This window comes from Danio rerio, chromosome 4, assembly GCF_049306965.1.
Source record: "Danio rerio strain Tuebingen ecotype United States chromosome 4, GRCz12tu, whole genome shotgun sequence".
Classification (NCBI taxonomy): Eukaryota; Metazoa; Chordata; class Actinopteri; order Cypriniformes; family Danionidae; genus Danio; species Danio rerio.
This window is the reverse complement of record NC_133179.1, coordinates 23,578,949-23,600,575: the sequence shown is the minus strand read 5'-3', so window position 1 is coordinate 23,600,575 and position 21,627 is coordinate 23,578,949. Positions and strand designations below refer to the sequence as shown.

Here is a 21,627-nt window from a genome sequence, read left to right as displayed (position 1 = left end):
TATTTTTTTGTTTTGTTTTAAAAAAAAGTGTATTAAAATCTCTTTAAAAACATTTACCCTCATAAAATCTGCAGAAATACCAAGGACTATAAAACAAACACTTAAAAGGTGTATTGTATTGTATTGTTTGTTTGTTTGTTTGTTTGTTTGGTTGGTTGATTGGTTTTTCAATAAGCTAAACAAAAATAAGCCAACAAGTTTTTAACTGACAGAGGCATAATTTATTTTGGCTGCAGTGTATTTTTTTTCCAAACTTTTATTTTGCTTTTACTCAGCAGGATTTGCAATTGCAATTATAGATAGAGAAAGGCTGAAGAACCCTCAAAAAGTTATTCTTGCTGCTGATTCAAACTACATATTTAAAATAAGCTAAAACAACACTACTCTTGAGGATTTTTTGGGTCAGCTTTTATTTTAATTGTTCAAAATTGTTTTAAATTCAATCCACTTAAATTTAAAAAAAATATTTTAACTTAATTTGTGTTGGTGCGACGCATTGACGCAGTAGGTAGTGCTGTCGCCTCACAGTAAGAAAGTTGCTGATATGAGCCTTGGCTGGCTCAGTTGGCGTTTCTGTGCGGAGTTTGCATGTCCTCCCTGCATACACGTGGGTTTTTTCCGGGTGCTCCCCACAGTCCAAAGACATGCAGTACAGGTAAATTGGATAGGCTAAATTGTTTGTAGTGTATGAGTGTGAATGGGTGTGTATGGATGTTTCCCAGAGATGGGTTGTGGCTGGAAGGACATTCGATGCGTGAAACATGTGCTGGATAAGTAAAGGGAAATAAAAAGATCAATAAAGGGACTAAGCCGAAAAGAAAATGAATGAATGATTTGTGTTAGGACAACATGAAGGAATTACTGTATGTGAACACAACATTTTTACAGTAAATGCTAAAATGATTGATCAATGTACAGTATATGCACATACTCTAAACAAAACCCAACAGCATTAACAAAAAAGGGAAGAAATAAACTGTTCATCCAGACAAATATGCACAATATTATCACAGGTATAAGAAAACAACAAAACACATTAAATAAAAAAATCTCAAGATGAGGTTGCTAGTGGAGGGAAATAAAAGATAATACCAATAAGGAGCAATGTATTCAGACTTTTGGAAACATTTCATTTATTCATGCATTCGTTTTCTTTTCAGCTTAGTCCCTTTATTAATCTGGGGTCACCACAGTGGAATGAACCGCCAACTTATCCAGCATATGTTTTACGCAGCAGCTGACCTTCCAGCTGCAACCTATCTCTGGGTAACACCCATACACACTCAATCACATACTGTACATACACTATGGCCAATTTAGCCTACCCAATTCACCTACAGCACATGTCATTGGACTTCTGGGGGAAATCGTAGCACCCGAAGGAAACCCAACAAAGACAAGCAAGAAGAAATGCCAACTGACCCTTGAACCAGCGACCTTCTTGCTGTGTGACGATCATGCTACCCACTGCGCCACCATGTCACCTAGAAACATTTCACTTTCTTAAATACTCTGGACAAGGACTCCAAGTTTTATAGAAGTTTCCAAAAGTTCCTTTTATTGTGAGTCTGATTATCTTTAGTTTAATTGTCTGCAGTGTCTTGCCTTAATCTGTTCAGCACTGCATTTATTCAGACTTAAAAAAATGAATATCAAAATGTGTATGTATTTACCAATATGTTATTGCTTTCAAAATATAGAAATATTTATTAAAGTTTGTTAAAATTACCTTATATGTTCATCCCTAGCTGATAGTCATTAATGCATAATTTTTGTTGTGTTTCTACTGTTTAGATATCTACCTCACTGACTTTTTTAAAAATCTCACAGTGGTGCTAAGCAACAGAACTTTAGTGCTTTATATTTAAGACTAATTAAGAAGCTTTCCATTGATTCTTTCCTTGCCTCTCTTCCCCTCTCTCCAATCCTCTCTCTGCATGCGAAAAAAAAAAAACCCTGATCAATAGGCGCTCCTCGTAGAGAGTAGCAGCAGAAATCTATTTAGCTTGTGCGAAAGATGAAACAGACTAAAAAATCTTTGCGAAACGTCTCTGTGCAAAAGTGTTTGTCATTCGAATAAATTTGCGAATGCATTTTGCCATTAGTTCATTTAGATCATAACACACATTTTAATATTTTACCCCTGCGATATTATGTATTAAACCTGTTGGCTTGAAACGGGGTTTTGGAAATTGGTGCTGAGCTAAGCTAGTTTTTATTCATTTATTGCCGTAGCCCAGCTGGAGAGTGAAAAGATTTGTGTTTAAGTCAGTGTGCAAAAATGATGCTTTCTGGCTAAATTTTCTGCTTAGTAACATGTATGTGTGCAGATGTGAGTATGTGTCATCTTTTAAGTCATGGAATACCAAACTGACATCTGAAATATGTCTGTGGTTTTGCTACAAGTGTGTGGACTAAAAAGAAGCTTAAAAACACTACAGGAACTACAGATGATGGTCAAGTAGCGTGTATCGTGTATTCTCCATTCAAAAGTAAAACACTATGGATTTCAAAACCAAAACAAAGTAGCACTCAAAGCAGTTAACATAATGTGAATTTATAAGGAATATGATTCATTTTTGCTGATGTTTTTCATTACTAATTGTCACATCATTTGCAAAATCTTTTCAATATGGAATTTTGACAGAATTAGAACATCTTTTTATTAGGCAGGGCAAGGCAAGTTTATTTAAATAGCACATTTCATACTTAAAGTAATTTGTAATGCTAAGTGCTTTACATGAACAAGCATAAAAGAAACAAGTGTAAGAAATAAAAAAAGCAAATAATAAAAATTATTTTAAAAACTGTTAGAATTTGTTACAACATGTTTAATGGGAATGAAATAACAGTAATGAAATAACAGTGCGATCTGCATACTCTCAGTGTTTTCTTTTTTTTTTTTTTTTTTTGCTTGATTTTACCACTTTCACTTTTGGCTTTTCTTTACTTGCACTGGTTCACTAACCTGATGAAAGTGATCTCTCTTACTGATATTCAATATACTGTACTAAGTCAACAAAAAAGCTCCTGAAGGAGTCCAGCTTGTGGCGACAACATGAAATACAGCACAGCAACTGAGCTGACAGACATTCAGTGACCAATTTCACAAAGATGAATGGTAATAAATGAGTTAAAACTATATTCAGAGAAACATTTTTGGTGGAATTTATACCTAACTAATTTAAAATGGAAACTGTTCTTGACCCCAGTAAGCAACAAAATAGCTACAAACACAAATTAGGGATCATTGGAAAGAAGACACTTTGAGCTTTACTATGGTCCATCTGGAAAATCTGTTAAAGATTGCAAAAAAAAAAAAAAAAAAAAAAAAAAACAGGCTCACTAATATACTATGATACAAACCCCTATATTCATTACATATACCCCTATATACTGGAGATCACACCTGCTGTTCTTAGTAAAAATCCACCAGAGACTACTGTTGACTGACTGACTGACCGACATCCTCCTCCTTCCATAAACCCAACCAATAGTGTTTTCAAAAGCACCAATTGACTCAATCACCCACTTCCCTAAACCCAACCAACAGTGTTTTCAAAATCCAGAAAAAGAAAACCTGGTAACATCGGAAAAGCCATCCTCATAGAGGTAATTCGTCTACTGGTACCACAAAAGAAACAGAAGCTGTTGGTGGTGCCAAACCGCCCAGTAGCATTCGATTTAAAGACAAAATGAAGCCACACGTAGCTCTGGCTACATAATTTGCATATATATATATATAATTTGCATGGATATATATACACACACACACACACACAGACACAGTTTTATAGTTCATCGTGTACTAATGCATGATTAAAATCAAAATCCATCCTTCTTTACATTATTTCATGTTATTAAGTTAACATGAACTAACAACAAACAAATTTATTCCACACACTGCCTTAGTTTAAAGTGTTACCCATATTTCTAACAAGAAAACAGTTAGAACTATAATAGGCTACTTTGCATATGGTCCCCAAAAACTAAAATACAAAATTCTTGTTTAAATGGGTACTTGTTGGCTAGAATGCACTGTATTGAAGACCAGACTTTTTTTTTTTTTTTTGCCTCAAGTCAATGTCTGGCTAGGCGAGACTAATGAGAGTCTGCCGGGCGGCGTGTGTCATGTGATGAGACAGGCCTTTGATAGCTACGACTACAGCATCTCCACCCTGATCCCTACACATAAACACGCTCTTTGATCAGCTCCGGCTCACACACAGAAAGACAGAACGAGGAGAACGCAGCAGTAGATATATATGAAGATAGGATTTTTCATTTCAGTAGTGTTCTGGCTGTTTTTATTTTTGGCGATGCTCTTGGGATTTGAGCTCATCAGGTTATAAACTCATAAGGATGGAAGGCATGCACGCTAGCCAGATGCCGCGCACTTTGATACATTTTTAAAGGAGTTGTTCTTGCAGTAACAGACAGCACATTGTAATCAGCTACACTCCACTGCACCTTATTACCATCAGACATCTCAGAGACAAGAGACGAGGCGGACAAGAGATTGCTTGGCAGCGCTACAATAAACAATCGTGTTAATTTAACATCGCTGGCTTTAACTCAACCTTTCAGATTCAATTGTTTTTGAATTAAACTGTATTGAATGGTGTAAGTGTGTTAAACAGAGCTAAGAAGTGTTGAACAGAGCTTAACTGCACTTAGATGAGCTGTGCTTCACTGCTATGATGTGATCTGAACTGAGATGTTGTGCTGTGATGTACTGTACTGAACTAAGTTGAACTAAAATATCGTGCTGTGGTGAACTGAACCGTTCTGAACTGAACCATGCTGAACTAAATTGCACTAGAATGATGTGTTTTTGAGCTGTTTTGAACTGTGTGAAAATGCTAAAGTTTTGTTTAGGCTTTGTCAAACTTAAAATAAAAATAATTAAGTTTGCTTGTTCTACCAGATTTAAAAAAAAAAAGATGTAAAGGGAAATTGTACATCTAAGTGGTTGTTCTCACAGTTTACAGATTACATGGTATACTTTCAGTGTTTCTGATTGGTTATTCATGACATTCCAAGGTATGTTATTCCCAGATAACAACCGCAGAAAATAATAATACAGGCTCATCTGGGTACTTCAGATCATTTTGACTGTCACTGAATTCATTCACATCCATGTTCATATGTTTGTCTCTCTCTGCGACTGTTTTTGTCTGTTTAGTTTGTGAATGGATAACATGTAGATTAGTAGATGCTCCATTTGGCAGTTTCATTTCTGTCAGGTTTGCATTAAATTAAGGTATTAAGAAACTATTATGGCTCAGAACAATGTTTTGTGTATAACTGGATAATTTTGTGGCAAGTACCCTTGTAATAGGCATGATAAAGTACAAAGATTATCGTAGAATAAAGCCTGAAAGCTGTATCAGCAGCCTGATACAAACCTGAAAGCTATAGATTGAAGGGCTTAATTCTTTGAAAAACATCACATATGTACACTGCCTAGCTTTCTACCTGGCTACATGCCATAAAATGTGTTATTCATTTCAGTGATTGTTATCTGGAAATGATATACCTTGGACTATCAGGGTTGACCAATCAGAATCAAGTATTCCAGAGGACCGTACAGTAATAATGCTTGTTAACAGCTATGAGAGACAATGAGAGACAGCTATGAGAGACAGTGCTAGTTACATACTACAGTATTTTAGTTATCAATGACCCAACATTATAAATGACCTTTAAATAATGCTTTTGAAGCGACCATTTTTCGGATCAACCAAAAAGGGGAGGAGGCAAATTTAGTTTGCTTTCCATTTATTACAAAACAACGCTGCAAGACAGTTTTGGTTTTAACAAACAAAACTTAGAACCTGCCATTTTATTAAAAATGAAATGAAGAAACAATCAGCTGAATAAAAATAAATTGTAAAATATTCAGGACAGTGAAAGTTCACTGCTACTACTGTTGCAGATGTAGAAATCTAACATTATCCTTTGTACAAACCATTTTTTTTTGTCTCATTTTCAATAAATGATTTAGTTATTCGCTCAATTATGTTTCCTTGCTAGATGTGTCATGTTTGAAGAATTATTCGGTGGCATACTTCTGATGACTGGTTGTCACCACCTATTGGTTAAATAATTTAATTGCTGCCTACAACTTTCATTTTTTAGCGTCGTTAAATGCATATGACTGTGATTTTAATCTTTATCATGAACATCAGTGGTTTTATCTAAACCATAAACTGTTATCCCAGTACTTCTGTGTTATTTGACTGTAACTTCGTAACTAACTCAAAAGACTAAAGACTGAATCTCTATCTTCGTTTTTGTGTTTTTCAAACACAGATTTGAATACAGTAATTCGAAGGATTAATAAACATATGCAATTTCCTATCATTTATAATTTATGTAGCTTTATGTAACAAGTAGTTTCAGAAAACACCTTTAATGGAATCAATGACATCCCAAATAACCTACCACAACTTCTTTTGCCATCATTATATTTAACAAGAAAGCCTAAATGCTTTCATACATGTAATTTAAATGGCGCCAGATACGATCTCTCTGTGATCAAATTTAGGATTAACCTACCAGTAAAATAAAATAAATATATATATATATATATATATATATATATATATATATATATATATATATATATATATATATATATATATATATATATATATATATATATATATATATATATATATACACACACACACAACAGTTCTGTCCGGTTCTCAAATCTGATTGGCTGATAGCCGTGCGATATTCTGCAATATCAGAACTCCTACAGCCTCTTTACCCTTTGTGTATTACTCCGCCCACATACAGCCAGCAAAAAGCAGACACTGCAGATCTAAAGTTAAAAAGATGCACACTCAACTGTTTAGCTGTCAGCTTATGATTTGAATCCGGAAGAAAGTAGTTCCTCATACAAAAGGGTTTTTGAGAATCTCCATGTTTGATTTTGTTTTTATATACTCAATTATGCCGTCAAACTATTGTATAAACGCAATATCACACTCGTAGCAGTGCGATATGGCTGTATATCGGCACTGGTGGGGGATATCGCACTGCTACTCGTGTGATATTGCTCATTTATACAACAGTTCTGTCTGGTTCTTAAATCTGATTGGCTGAGAGCCGTGCAATATTCTGCAATATCAGAACTCCTACAGCCTCTTTACCCTTTGTGTATTACTCCGCCCACATACAACCAGCAAAAAGCAGACACTACAGATCTAAATTTTAAAAGATGCAAACTCAACTGTTTAACTGTCAGCTTATGATTTGAATCCGGAAGAAAGTAGTTCCTCATACAAAAGGGTTTTTGAGACTCTCCATGTTTGATTTTGTTTTTATATCCACAATTATAAACTGTTGTATAAACGCGGTATCACACTCGTAGCAGTGCCTGCGGCCTCGTGCCATTGCACGCCTCTCACCAGTGCCGATATACAGCCATATTGCACTGCTACTCGTGTGATATTGCTCATATATATATGAGATATCTGAACTACGAGCTAAAGTAAACTAAGCTGCACTAAACTGAACTAAACAGAGCTAAGCTGAGGTAAACTTTTGTGTGTTATGTAATCTACCGTTTAACTTGTAAATCATAGCTAACCTGTTTTGCACATTTGTGAGCAGCTCCGTACATTGTGTCAAATTTAAGAGCTTTAAATAAGTCTCCCAATGTATGACAAATGTGACAGTTAGAAGTACATTCCTGCCCTTTAATCTCCAGGGTTATTACGCGGCACACAAGATCTTTATTTCTTCACAGAAACATCACTCATCTTTTATAAACTTGTCATTGTGTGATATCTAAAATGAGCTGAGAAACACAGCCTGTGTGTATGAGTGTGTGCAAGCGTGTGTGTGTGCGTGTAAATGATGGAGGCTGAGGATGATGGACATTTTCTATTAGCCGCTCTAACGCCACTCCCAGTGTGAGAGATGAGTGTGTGTGTGTGTACGTGTATGTATGTTTGTGTGTGTGTGCCTGTGTGTGTTTGATGCAACTCTGATAGACTTCTGCATTCAGACTATTGGACCTTTTGTAGAGAACATGATTGATACTTTTAAGACAAGGCACTTTATCAAAGAAGAGTATAATTCTCTTGAGTCAATGACATGACTTTTGGGGATTTTTCTGATCTTTTTTATTAATTATTTTTATGAAAATATATAAAACGTAATTGAAACAGTCTGATTTATTTTAATAAATGGTACGTAAATGAGAACTCATGCACTAATATCCTAATACCTAAACATGCATGTGCATATTGATTTGTTCCCTTTTCTAATTTAAATCCTACTTTTAGTTAACGTTTGGACAAGTACAACTGTTGAATTAAAAACTGTAATGAAAAATAGAGTGTAATGTTAATGAATTTGGAGTTTTACACTGCATGCTAAAGGTTACTAATTTGCATAAAAGGATCACTTTTGCTTTATCTTTTCCACTCTAGATAAATATCTCCATGATGAAATATCTAAAAATGTCCTGCTAATATGTTTAAAGGGCCACTCAGACTGTAATTTGTCTAGTTTCAGCTGGTCTTTTTTCTTTTAATTCTTTAGATAATAAAATTGTGAGATATAAACTAATAATTATGTATACAGTGTATTCAGCCCCCCTTAAAATGTTCACTCTTAGGATCTCTCAAATCTTTTTACAAGACCTGGAAACCTGTTTTAGATTGTATCAAAGGCTTTATTTTTTTATATATTTATATATATATATATTTATATATATATATATGCTCTTATTGTAACCATACTCATATATTATTTTTTTTTATAAAGAATTTAAATTTAATTTTTAATTTAATATTATTTTCTTTTAAAGGATATGTTTGTTTATGATTCATGCATTTAATTTATTCTGTTTTGAGTGGATAGTGGGAAAATAAGAAAAATAAGAGGATCTGTAATTTTTCCTATGTTGTATTGTATACTATGATGTATTGTCTTAATAAACACAAATAAAAATAATAATAATAATAAAAAATCTGCCGTTTGGAAAAATCTTAAAAAAAAAAAAAAATTTAATGTACACACAGCACCCCATACTGACAAAAAATACAAAATACAGAATTGTTGACAATTTTGCAGTTTTAATAAAAAGAAAAACTAAATTATCACATGGTCCTAAGTATTCAGACCCTTTGCTGTGACACTCATATATTTAACTCATGTGCTGTCCATTTCTTCTAATTATCTTGAGATAAATCTACACCTTCATTTGAGTCCAGCTGTGCTTGATTATACTGTTTGTACTTGATTAGGAAAGCCACACACCTGTCTAATTAAGACCTTAAAGCTCACAATGCAAGTCAGAGCAAATGAGAATCATGAGGTCAAAAAGTACTGCATGGCGAGCTCAGAGACAAAATTGTGGCAAAGCACAGATCTGGTCAAGGTTACAAAAAAAATCTGTTGCACTTAAGGTTCCTAAAAGCAAATGACCTCCATAATTTTTAAATAGATGACGTTTTGAATGACCAGAACCCTTCTTAAAAGCTGGCCAAACTGAGCTATTGGTGGAGAAGAGCCTTGGTGAGAGAGGTGAAGAAGAACCGAAAGATCACTGTGGCTGAGCTCTAGAGATGCAGTCGGGAGATGGGAGAGAGTTGTAGAAAGTCAACTTTCACTGAAGCCCTCTACCAGTCGTGGCTTTATGGCAGAGTGGCCCGACACCTTAAAGCCTGCATGGAGTTTGCAAAAAAATACCTGAAGGACTCCAAGATGGTGAGAAATAAGATTCTTTGGTCTGATGAGACCAAGTTAGAACTTTTTAACCTTAATTCTAAGCGATATATGTGGAGAAAACCAGTCATTGCTCATCACCTGTCCAATACAGTCCCAACAGTGAAGCATGGTGATGGCAGCATCATGCTTTGGGGGTTTTGTTCAACAGCAGGGACAGGACGACTGGTTGCAATCGAGGGAAAGATAAATGTGGCCAAGTACTGAGATTACACGGACAAAAACCTTCTCCAAAGTGCTCAGGACCTCAGACTGGGCCGACGGTAACGAAAGAGTGGCTTCACATAAACTCTGTCCTTGAATGGACCAGCCAAAGTCTTGACATAAACCCAATTGAGTATCTCTGGAGAGACTTAAAAAGGGCTGTCCACCACCGTTTACCATCCAACCTGACAGAACTGGAGAAGATCTGCAAGGAGGAATGGCAGAGAATCCCTAAATCCAGGTGTGAAAAGCTTGTTGTTTTTTTCCCAAAAAAGACTCATGGCTGTATTAGGTGCTTCTACTAAAAACTGAGCAAAGAGTCTGAATACTTAGGACCATGTGATATTTCAGCAGTTCTGTCTATTATTATTATTATTTTTTTTTGTTTTGTTACAGTATGGGATGTTGTGTACTTAAATGATTTTAGCAAACACTTAAAAAAGTGGAAAATTCAAGGGTGTCTGAATTTAAGGGGTTTCAATTGTTGTTATTATTATTATTATTATCGTTGTTTTTTTTGTTGTTGTTGTTGTTATTATTATTCTCATTATTATTATACATTTTTGTAAATTGTAGCTTATATATCACAACTAGATATTTTTCTCTTTCAAAATTGTGAGGTGTTAACTCGAGATTATACCTTACAATTGCAAGATTTAAACATTCTGGGGGAGAGGTATACTTAAAAAAAATATTTTTTAATGTTAATCAAACAATGCAACAATTTAAGTTGGCAAATTTAAGTAAATTAAATATATTAGCTAAATAATTGTGACAGGGAAATTTAAATGTCAACTGGCCACCCCCCCACCCACAACCTTCTTAAAAAACATGAAAATTCTGTCAACATTTAATTATCCTTAACTTGTTCGAAACCTGTTTGATTCAGTTTCTTCTGTTGAACAGAAAAGAAGATACACTAGAGGTTTGGGGGAAAAACAGCCATTGATTTTCATAGTATTTTTTACTATTCTTACTATGGATGTCAATGGTTGTTTTTTCCAACATTCTTCGGAATATATTATTTTGTGTTTGGCAGACGTTTAGAAGCACTTGAGTATAAGTAAAATATGAAAATGTCATTTTTTGTGTGTAATCTATTTAGAAAATATTTTGTTTGTATAATATTTTGTCAACAATACTAAATACCAACCATGCTAGATGCCATAAAGTTGTTGCAGTTACTAACAGTTTAATTAATTCAAAACACATATACAATAATTAATACATTTTGAGAATTACTTTTCAATTTAAATGTGCTTCTTAATCATATTACATAAATGGCCTATATAAAAATAACTTGAATAATAGATTCTTCTCTTTATCATTTTGCACTCTCACACAACTTTAATTGTTTTATTTTTTGTGCAACGCAAGCCTATAAGACGGTACATTCTTCAACACTTGTTGTTCATTTCAGCTTGGTCCCTCTCTCCTAATTAGAGGCTTATTATCTGAACAGCTGTCTTCTCGATGCCCACTCCAAATATGAGAACACGCACACAAGCACACACAAACACACAGAGTCATTACAGAGACATTACACTATAATAAAGTGCTACATCTGCCTGCTGGGCTGTAAGGTGCAGTACTGCTGCATGGAGCAAATAATGATTTTATGATTTAATGCAGCGTGAGTGTGAAACATGTTAAATCAACAGATGTTATTCACTTGTTTGTTTTGCGATTGTGTATGCGTGATGGTGGTCACAAATGTCTCCTGAATGCCAACAACCAAATGTATATAATTAGTTTTTCATTAGCATAGGCAGGTTTTTTTGTGTGGTATTTAGCAATTGTCCTTATTACATTGTAAGTGTATGGTGTTTAACAGTATATGGTACTAGTGATGTTGGTCCTTTTTTCAAATTAACCATGCATAATCAGTATTATTTGAATATAGAAGTATAGTATCAGAATCGAAAACAGTATCAAAACCAATCTGTTAATTTGTTATTCGATGCGATAAAAAAGATACATGTTAAATGAAATAAATATAGTTTTTATTCTTTTATAAACTATAAGATTCTGGAACAGTGGTCAGACAATTTAAAATGGCAATTGATCCTCCAGCATTACTCTCCTGCATAATATGTTCATTCACTGTTTGATTATAATCAATTGTTATTGGTACTCAATCATTAAAAACAATTCTTAGATTTATGAACGTATTCTAAGCTTTGTAGCTTCGTAGCTGCTTCATAGCTTTGTGCGACCTGATTTTTGATAACAATTCTGAAAATCAGCATTTATTTGAAATAAATTGTTAGTTTTTTTTTTTTTACTATTTAACAATTTAACGTGTTCTTGATTAATAAAAGCATATAATGGCACTTTTGAATGAACTGTTTTCACAAAAATATGAAGTAGTTCAATTCATTTAACACTAATAATAGCAATAAATGTTTATTGAGCAGTAGATCATCATGTTAGAAAATCGTTTTAATGATCAGGTGATCAGGTAATTAAATAATTATAAAAAATCTAATTAAATAATAATTTTATTTTATTACTTCAAGTTCAATATTCTTTAAACTTAAGTTCATCTAATATTTCACAGTTTCACAGATAAAACACCTTAAAACTAAACTAATAGACATATTATACTGCATTACTGTTTGTTTTTTTTAATTGCAGCCTTGGCGAGTATAAAATATATTTTCTGAAATGTCTTATTTTGTGTTATAAATTTAGAAACTCATCTCATACATTTGCTTTACATTATTTATTATTATTTTTTTGTGAAATTATTTTAAAATAACAATATTCAGTTGAAGTCAGAACTATTTAATGCCCTGAATTATTAGCCCTCCTGTTTATTTTTCCCCAATTTTTGTTTAATGGAGCGAAGATTTTTTCAACACATTTCTAAACATGATATAGTTTCAATAAGTCATTTCTAATAACTGATTTATTTTATTTTTGCCATGATGACAGTAAATAATATTTTACTAGATATTTTTCAAGACACTTCTATACAGCTTAAAGTGACATTTAAAGGCTTAAGGTGAATTAGGTTAACTTGGCAGGTTTGGGTTATGAGGCAGATTATTGTAAAACAGTGGTCTGTTCTGGAGACAATCGAAAAAAAAATATAGCTTAAAGTAGCTCATAATTTTGACATTAATTTTTTTTTTTATTTAATTAAACACTGCTTTTATTCTAGCCCAAATAAAACAAATAAGATTTTCTCCTGAAGAAAAAAAATATATCAGACATGCTTTGAAAATGTCCTTGCTCTGTTAAATTTGGGAAATATTTTAAAAAGAAAAAAAATCAAAGGGGGTTTAATCATTCTGATTTCAACTGTATGTTAATTAAAATAGTAAAATAGTATGTCAATTAAATATTAAAATATATCTAAATTAAAAGTTAAATCTTCAAAAATTTTGCCTGCACATCTCCTATCCTCCCATAGAGGGTGATGCATCTCTTCCCCTCCTCCATCTCCTACACACGGAGAGAGAGAGCGTTTTGTGATAGGCTCCCACTGTCAGGGCACGTTTCTTCTGCAGCGTCCCAATGCTCAACCTCTCTTTCTCTCTCTCTCTCTCTCTCTCGGTCACTGCAGAGCGACACTCTCTGTTACGGCAGCGTGCTGAGAGACAGCCTGTAGCACTGAGACCATCTAATGCTCATAGAAAACCTGCAGACCTGTGGAGACCTGGACTGAACACACACACACACACACATATACACACACACTCATGCATGCAATCTCAGACATGCTCAAATCATCGCCTGCAACATCTGGCTGAGCCGTGCAGGAGAAGTGCCGCTCCGTTGTGCTCTGTGAGTCGACTTACCAATTGAATGTGTGTATTTGTAAGGGATTTGAGCAAGGATTTAGATTTTACAGACTTGATTTGTTTCTCTGTGTGATTTATTTGCCATTCATTTGGTGTCCTTGTGTCATCCAGACTGAACTGTGTTGGATTTTTAAGCACGGGATTATTTGATTGGTTTCCTTTAACTGTGTGTGCGCGCGTGTGAGTGTGTGTGCATGTGTAGGATGATTGTCATGTCTGGTTAACCGGTATGTCTGAAGTAGGTTATTGTAGACGCATCGTGTTTGCTCTATGTGGAGTTCTTATATCCAAAGGTGTGCATACGTGAATTGATGGATGGTGTTTGTGTTCAGTGCATTTTTGAAGGATGAATAAAACAGTTTCTGAAACCCATATGAGCATAATTACTTAGAATGACGTCTTTCGTGACAATATTCTTTTGCTTTTGGGTTAAATGTGCTGGTGATATTTGTGCATGTGTGTGTGTGTGTTTAAATTAGGGTTTATGGAAGATGAAAATGAACATTAGATCTTCTTACAATTTTTTTTATTTATTTTTTATTTTTTTGGAAAGGAGACATTTCTAATGGAGAAATTTAGAAAAATGTCTATGCTGCTCTTTTCTACACAATGAGAATATGGGGACCAGAGCCCTAAATTTTGAGCTCCAAAAATATTTAAAAAAAAAACAAAAAACATGTCCTTATGAGTTTTATGTCTCATTAAATACATTTTATAGTTTTGTATAAGGAACAGTCTAGACTTATAATCTGAAAATATTGGGACCGTGAAAGTGGATTGATTATATTGCTGAAAAAAAAATGTCTTAAATTCACTATACAGAAACTCCATTTGGCTTATGAACTACATTATATTATGTGTCTTCTAAATATGTGTGATCACGCTGTTAAAAATAGACCAAAATTGACTATGAATTGTGTGCTCAACCATAGAGTCTTTTTCAATTAAGATGATGGATCACACTGAGGAAACGCAATGATGTTGTTGACACCAAATGTCAATGTTTTCACTAGTCTATAACTAATGTTAAGGACAAACCAAATAAATATTTTATTTATTTTATATATATTATCTTAAAGGATATAAGCTTTAATTGAATTTAGCTTACTTCTCTTTGGAATAACAGTTATTGCAATAATGCTTTGATGCAATTTTTTATTCAAATACTGTACATTTTGCCTTGACTTGAAATGAAATACTTGCTTTCAAATGGATGGATGAACTAGCTATTTAAAGATTTAAACATTATATTATAGTAAAGTTTCCCAGGGATGGGTTGCGGCTGGAAGGGCATCCGCTGCGTAAAAAACATGCTGGATAGGTTGGCAGTTATTCCTCTGTGGTGACCCCGGATTGATAAAGGGACTAAGCCGAAAAAAAATGAATGAATGAATTATAGTAAAGTTGATTTATTGCTTTTCAAAAACAGTTTGGTGGAACAAACAAGAAATAAAGAGGAATGCTTTATGTTCATCTTACTAGTCTTGGAAATGAATGACACCTATTTAAACAATTTATATACCCAAACTTTTGAAAATTTTGACTGAACTTGTCCTTTAAGGAGCAAAGATCCAAGAGAAATTTGTACTTTTTATTGATTTAGTGCTGTAGTTCCAATGTAGCCTTCACACAATCGCATAACCTTTGCCATACCTCACAGACTCTGATGCGCACCAAAAAAAAAAAAAAAACTACAAAAGTGGTGAAAAGTTCGGGGTAAATTTTTTTTTGTTTTCATGTTCTTTTTTAAGAAAATTATTCTGTTCAACAAGCATCAAGCTCTTCATTACATATATTAAATTTAAAAAAAAAGTAAAATTGTTAAATATTTATTACAATTTTAAATAACTGCTTTCTTATTATATAGTTTAAAATAAAATTAATATTGCTTTTTTTTACTATACCACTGTTGTTTTTATTATTATTATTATTATTATTATTATTATTATTATTATTATTATTATTATTAAGAAGAAGAAGACTGGAGACTGGAGTAATGAAGACTGGAGTAACGAAGGTGAAAATTCATGTTTAAAATCACTTAAATAAATCATTAAATTAAATTATAAACTTATATATTTTTTTACTTTTGAACAGTTATTTAATAGTGCAATAGCATTTCACAATTATATAATTTGTTCTGTATTTTTGATTAAATAAATGCAGCCTTGGTGAGCAGGATAAGTTCATTTTAAAACATTTAAAAATCCTACTGACCCCAAAGTTTTGACTAGTAGTGTACATGTTTTGATGATGTAAAGTGCAAGATCTGTGATTGGTCAGCTTGCCAGAAGGGATGAGTTTGGTCAAGGCCAAGAGCCAAGGGGGCGGAGCCAGTGGCGGTTAACTAATTTCAGTTACCGTGGAGAAACTCCATATTTGTTTGTCCTTTTGTTTTGTGTCCATTTGGTGGACATTTACCAGTTCTCCTTTCTACCTTGAATGAGTGTGAGTTTGAAATACTTTTGCATCACATGCTTTTCTGGTGTAATCTCAAAACACCAGTAAACAAATTTGACTCAGTGTGGCGTAGAAATCCTATTGCCCAGCGTTTGGGAGGACAGACAGAAAGCAAGAGTATAAATACTCCCAACGTTTTTGGTTACTTACTGGGGATATGCCATGGAGTACGCTAAACACTTGATGCTAAAGTATAAATTTGGAGGAATTAGGATAAAATTTGGAGGAATTTGAGATACTAGTGATTTGTCACTAATATTAGGATTTAAATACAGACACACCTAAAAAAAATGGATGATGTGGCTCATTAAAAAAATATTTGTTGAAAGGATTAAAAAAAATAATATAGTTTTATTATGTGTCACTATAGTCTTGCAATTTGACACACTAGTATTAGAGACAACAAAAGTACTGACTACTAGCATCAGTTGGTACAAAAAATGTACCTACATTTGAGTGCTGTGTTCACATGCTCAACAGTTATGACTGTGATTGGATACAATGATCATTGCTTAGCTGTTCTTCATTGAGGTAGACACAAACACTGTAGCATTTCAAAGCGATGTCTATGAGATGATCCATCAGTGTATTGCTCATTATTTGTAAGATTAGAAACTTAAAGAAACACTATGTTGTCACTGTTTTTCAAAATTAATGTAACGCCAGTTTTGAAGAAGCACACATCCAAATTGTCTATTTTAAATCATCTGACCCTATCTTAGATTTGCTGTGAAATTGATTTACTAATTAATTACTATAAATTTTAGTTTTATAAGTCTTGTACCTGATTGAAACATCAATTTTAGTACTCTGAACAGTTTATTTTTGGGTCATTGATGTTTTATGGATTTGAGCTTAACCATGAAGTTTGTTGAATGATTTAAAAGAAGCAGAAAAAATAATGCTGTGTGTGTGTATGTAGTTGTGTATGTGTGTGGAGGAGGAATACCTACCTGCATTTTACTTATGCCTATATATTCCGCCAGGTTATTTCCATATTCCCAAGCCTCTCTCTCTTTCTCTTTTTTTTTCTTCGCTTCAGCCCCACTCTCATTCTCCCTCTCCATCCATCTGTCTGCTGATAAGGCACATTTTCCAAAGAGAAAACCCCCTCCTCATTTCATCACCGGCTGTAATAATGATGACGACGTGCGTGAGTGTGTATTCATCACTAAAAAGCCCCACGGGGAATTCCTGCACACACATGTGCTCAGATTTCAACCCATTTCTATATCCACCATGTGCATCCATGACCCGGTGTGCTTTTATCAATGAAAAAACAAGCTCAAGAGGAAAGAAAGACACTTTTAGGAGCCTGAAAAAGCTTTCTGATAAGAGAACAAAGTGCAAACTATCACAAGCGTATTCTCAGAGCTCTTCAGGTGATCGCTTTGAAGTCAGATTTCTGTATCAAGTGACTAAATCATGGTTCGCTGCAGTATTGTCAGGCCCTTTCCTTAGAAAATAGGAAAGCTAAACACACATTTTCTTGATGGAGTCCTTTATTACGAGAGGAAAACTCCACACAAAAGCATATCTTCACCGGGTTTATTGTGAATGTGAGGTAAACGCTGTGGACTATGTTATCAGATGAGATTATATCAAGGTGGAGGGTCATCTAAACCTGTGTGTGTGTATTACAGGAGGTGTTGTGGATAAAGATCTCAGACAGTACCTCAACCTGCGTTTCCAGAAGGGCTCTTTGGACCACGAGCTGCAGCAAATCATTCGGGACAACCTCTATCTGCGAACAGTACCTTGTGAGTAACTCTTCACCCTTGTTTTCTTAGCCTTCGACACCGGTGCCCTCGCTGGCTTGGTGTTCTTGGCATGGTCAGTGGCATTTTATTGATTGTTTTCCTGCCTGACATTGTCTAAGGACTCGAACGGGGAAGGAAGATTTTTATGTTGATGAAAGTCTCTTGAATTTTGCAGTGATGCTTGGGTTGTTGGTAAAGAGTTGGATGGACCTGGTTTTAGTCATTGGCTGCTTGCTAGGTTGTTTTGGTGCTTTCTAGGAAAGCGAGCGAAAAGTGTATGAAGAGAAAAAACTGTTCGGTGTCTGCTGTCACTTTCTAATGAAGGAGATGTCTGTTTGTATATATGGTAAATCTGTGTGAGTGAATGACTTGTGAAATCTGCATCAGGAAGTTATGACATTTAATTGAATACTGAAATGAGTGGATTTTGCTCAAGAAAATTTACATTCTGTGAGAGGTGTCTATGAAAAAAACACAAAGGCATTAATTATTTAGTTTGATTTGAAATGGTATAATTATGTTAATAAATAAAAAGGGTTTTATGCCTTGGAGTTATTTGGAATGTTTTTGTCAATGTGTAAGAATTTTTTATAATCTTATCAGATCACAAATTTTCTTTGCATTATGATAACATTATCAATTTATACTATATCTACTATTTTTTCAAATCAATTAATTAACATGAATGCATAATGTTTTAGTTAATATTATTTAAATGTATTATTTTATACAATTATATTATTTAAGCCATTTTTCAAATATTTTAAATAATGATTAAAGTTCGGTCCAAGTCAAAATATGTCATTTGATCAAATAGTTTTTTTTCCTCAATTCTTTCCCTGGACTTTACTGATTTAATTAACTTAATTCAAGCCTAATTCAAGCTATGAATAATTTACAATTAATAGCGATCTTGAAACTTAATCAGTTTAACAAAAAATAATATTTTTTTAGGAATTGTGAGTAATAAATAAATTATTAACCCCCCCATACCCCCCAAATCCCTATATATTTGTGTTAAACTAATTGTGTAAAACATGCTCATTAAGTGTGTAATTGATGGGAGGTGTACATTTTTTTATTTTGATAGGCACTCTTTATACTATATGATAATTTGTTGTTTTAGTTTATTTATCTTTGTATTTGACAAGACCACACATTAGGGCTGCGAAATTGAATCACTCACAATTTGAAATGTTTGGATTTGCTATTCGCACACCAAAATGGGATATTCATTCATTTATTTTATTTTCGGCTTAGTCCCTTTATTAATCTGGAGTTGCCACAGTGGAATGAACCGCCAACTTATTCAGCATTCATTTTTCTCAGCAAATGCCCTTCCAGCTACAACCCATCACTGGGAAACACCCATACATTCTCATTCAGACACATACACTATGGACAATTTAGCTTATCTGATTTACCTGATTTACCTCCTGAAACAGGAGCACCCGGAGGAAACCCACGCAAACGCAGAGAGAACATGCAAACCCCACTCATAAATGCCAACTTACCCAGCCGAGGCTCGAACTAGCAACCTTCTTGCTGTGAGGCACGATCGCTACCCATTTCGCCATGCATGTTGGAGTACGTTAATATCTTTATTTTAACACTCACTGTATTTTAGCAGTAAGAATCTTCAATACAGATTATTGAGCTGAATCTTGACTTCAAAATCAAGTCGCAAATCAAATCACAATATCTGTCAAAAAATTGCAATTCAATATTTATCCCAAATCGCACCGCCTTGCCACACAAAGTAGTATAATATAAATGCTCTGGTTTCCCCACAAGTTCAAAGACATGCTGTAAAGGTGAACGGGTTGAGCTAAATTGTCCGTAGTGTATGTGTGTAAATGAGAGTGTATGAGTGTTTCCCAGTAATGGGTTGCAGCTGGAAGGGCATCCGCTGCGTAAATTATGTGCTAGCTAAGTTGGCGGTTCATTCTGCTGTGGTGACCCCAGATTAATAAAGAAACCAAGCCGAAAAGAAAATGAGTGAATAAAAACTTTTTGAAAGAATGAAAGTTTACAAATGAATAAGTAAATAAAAGTAAGAACTGATTGTGTTTGAATAGATAAAAAAAATATTCCTACAAGTCCATATTCTCTCTTTTCAGTAGTTTCATATATATTAGTGCTGATATCAACAAAAATCCCTAAAACAGGATTCCAGGTCTTGTAAAAAGATTTGAGACACCCTGCAAGTAAACATCTTAACTCCTCAAGTTTTATGCAGCTAAAGATTTCTCGGATTCACATGTTATGTGATGGAGGAATGACAAGTCTCCATTTGAGAAGACTGACTCGTCTAGCTAAAAGAGATGCAATATGCAAGTCAGCTCTCTCTGCAGTATGACAAAATTCCTTGACATGCTGTTATACAACAAATTCAAGTTTTATTGCTGGATTCCTTGATTCTACATCTTGGAAACCATAAGCCATGTACATAGAGTCGTAATGGCTCAATCCCTTCGCCCATTGTGAGTCAATGGTATTTTTCACCTGGAATCTTAAGCATGATGTCTAGTGCACAACAAGCATTTGCAAAATTGCAGGCTTGACTGATCCTCAGTACACAGCAAAGCACATGGAGCTTTATGAAACAAAAAGTCTAGTTTATTGGTTGACAATTCCTTGGTAGCATCTTTTTAAAACACTTGTACTGACTTTATAGTCATAATGAAGACAACTATGTATCTGTTTGTGAATTTTAGTCTATAATCAGATAGATGTTCGGGTATTATACACAGTAGTATGCTCTGTCTTTGGACTGCAGCATACTTGAAAGGATTTCCATGAGGCTTTTGCTCAAGTGAAGCCCTTGTGTTATGTGTGAGAGCGAGTGAGCAATTGAAAGAGAGAAAGAGAGAGAGAGAGAGAGAGAGTGATTACTGTCCAGCTGAGAGACTGAGCTGTGATTCCATTAGACCAAAGAGTGACACGTGAGATCCGCACCCGAGAGAACGAGAGAGCGCCATGGAGAATACAGATGAGAGAGAGACAGAGGGACGGACTGACAGAGATTACGATTTAAAAATGAGAATGAGGTGCAAGGACCCTAGATAAACCGCCTCAGATGTCGGATTCATTGAGCGTTTGCAGAAAGAAAGAGAAACAAGGACACCGATAGCTTGAAATAAGAAGGGAGAGATTGAGGTAGAGAGGAAGTCAGATTGGGGAGTCTGAAAAACCCATGCATACAAATTTGTTTTCATTCATATGTAATACAGCAGCCCTGTTGCAAAACCTAGCTGCCTACTTAGAAAGCATTTTAAGGGGCATCACAGGTGTACAACAAGATTGTTCCAAAACGTAGCCAGGATCAATTTGGTAGCTTTTTTAGATGCTTGGTTTTGCCCATCTCAGATTGCATTGAGGAAATTTCATTGGGTCTCATTTAAGGCTGCACAATGTGTCGTTTCCGCATTGATATCGTAATGTGCTCATCCACAAGAGTCACATCGCAAAATATGCAGTTTTGGGATTATACTTGATTATACTTTTATTCTCATGTGTTTTAGCTTAAGCAAAATGCTAATATTGCACATTATTGGACTTAACTCTGAGATAAGACTCTACTGTTTAGCATCATGGTAATAGAATGAGTTGTTTGTTAAACTCTGTTTTGTTTACCACAGGCC

The 21,627-nt window shown here is 34.4% G+C and overlaps 1 protein-coding gene across 50 annotated transcripts in view; it reads left to right on the top strand.

Annotated features, from left to right (window-relative positions):
- magi2a (membrane associated guanylate kinase, WW and PDZ domain containing 2a) overlaps positions 1 to 21,627 on the top strand; it is a 328,630-nt gene that overhangs the window by 83,895 nt on the left and 223,108 nt on the right. For 34 of the 50 annotated variants that reach the window (XM_073946393.1, XM_073946369.1, XM_073946377.1 and 31 more), the window contains exons 1-2: positions 13,532 to 13,746; positions 17,867 to 17,983. Coding sequence is in view for 16 of the 50 variants with exons in the window: in XM_073946372.1 (XP_073802473.1) it covers positions 17,867 to 17,983 (117 nt within the window). In the remaining 34 variants the exon portion in view is untranslated. Of the gene's footprint in view, positions 1 to 13,531; positions 13,747 to 17,866; positions 17,984 to 21,627 lie in introns of those variants that run through there. The other 16 variants (XM_073946372.1, XM_073946344.1, XM_073946347.1 and 13 more) reach the window with 1 other exon arrangement.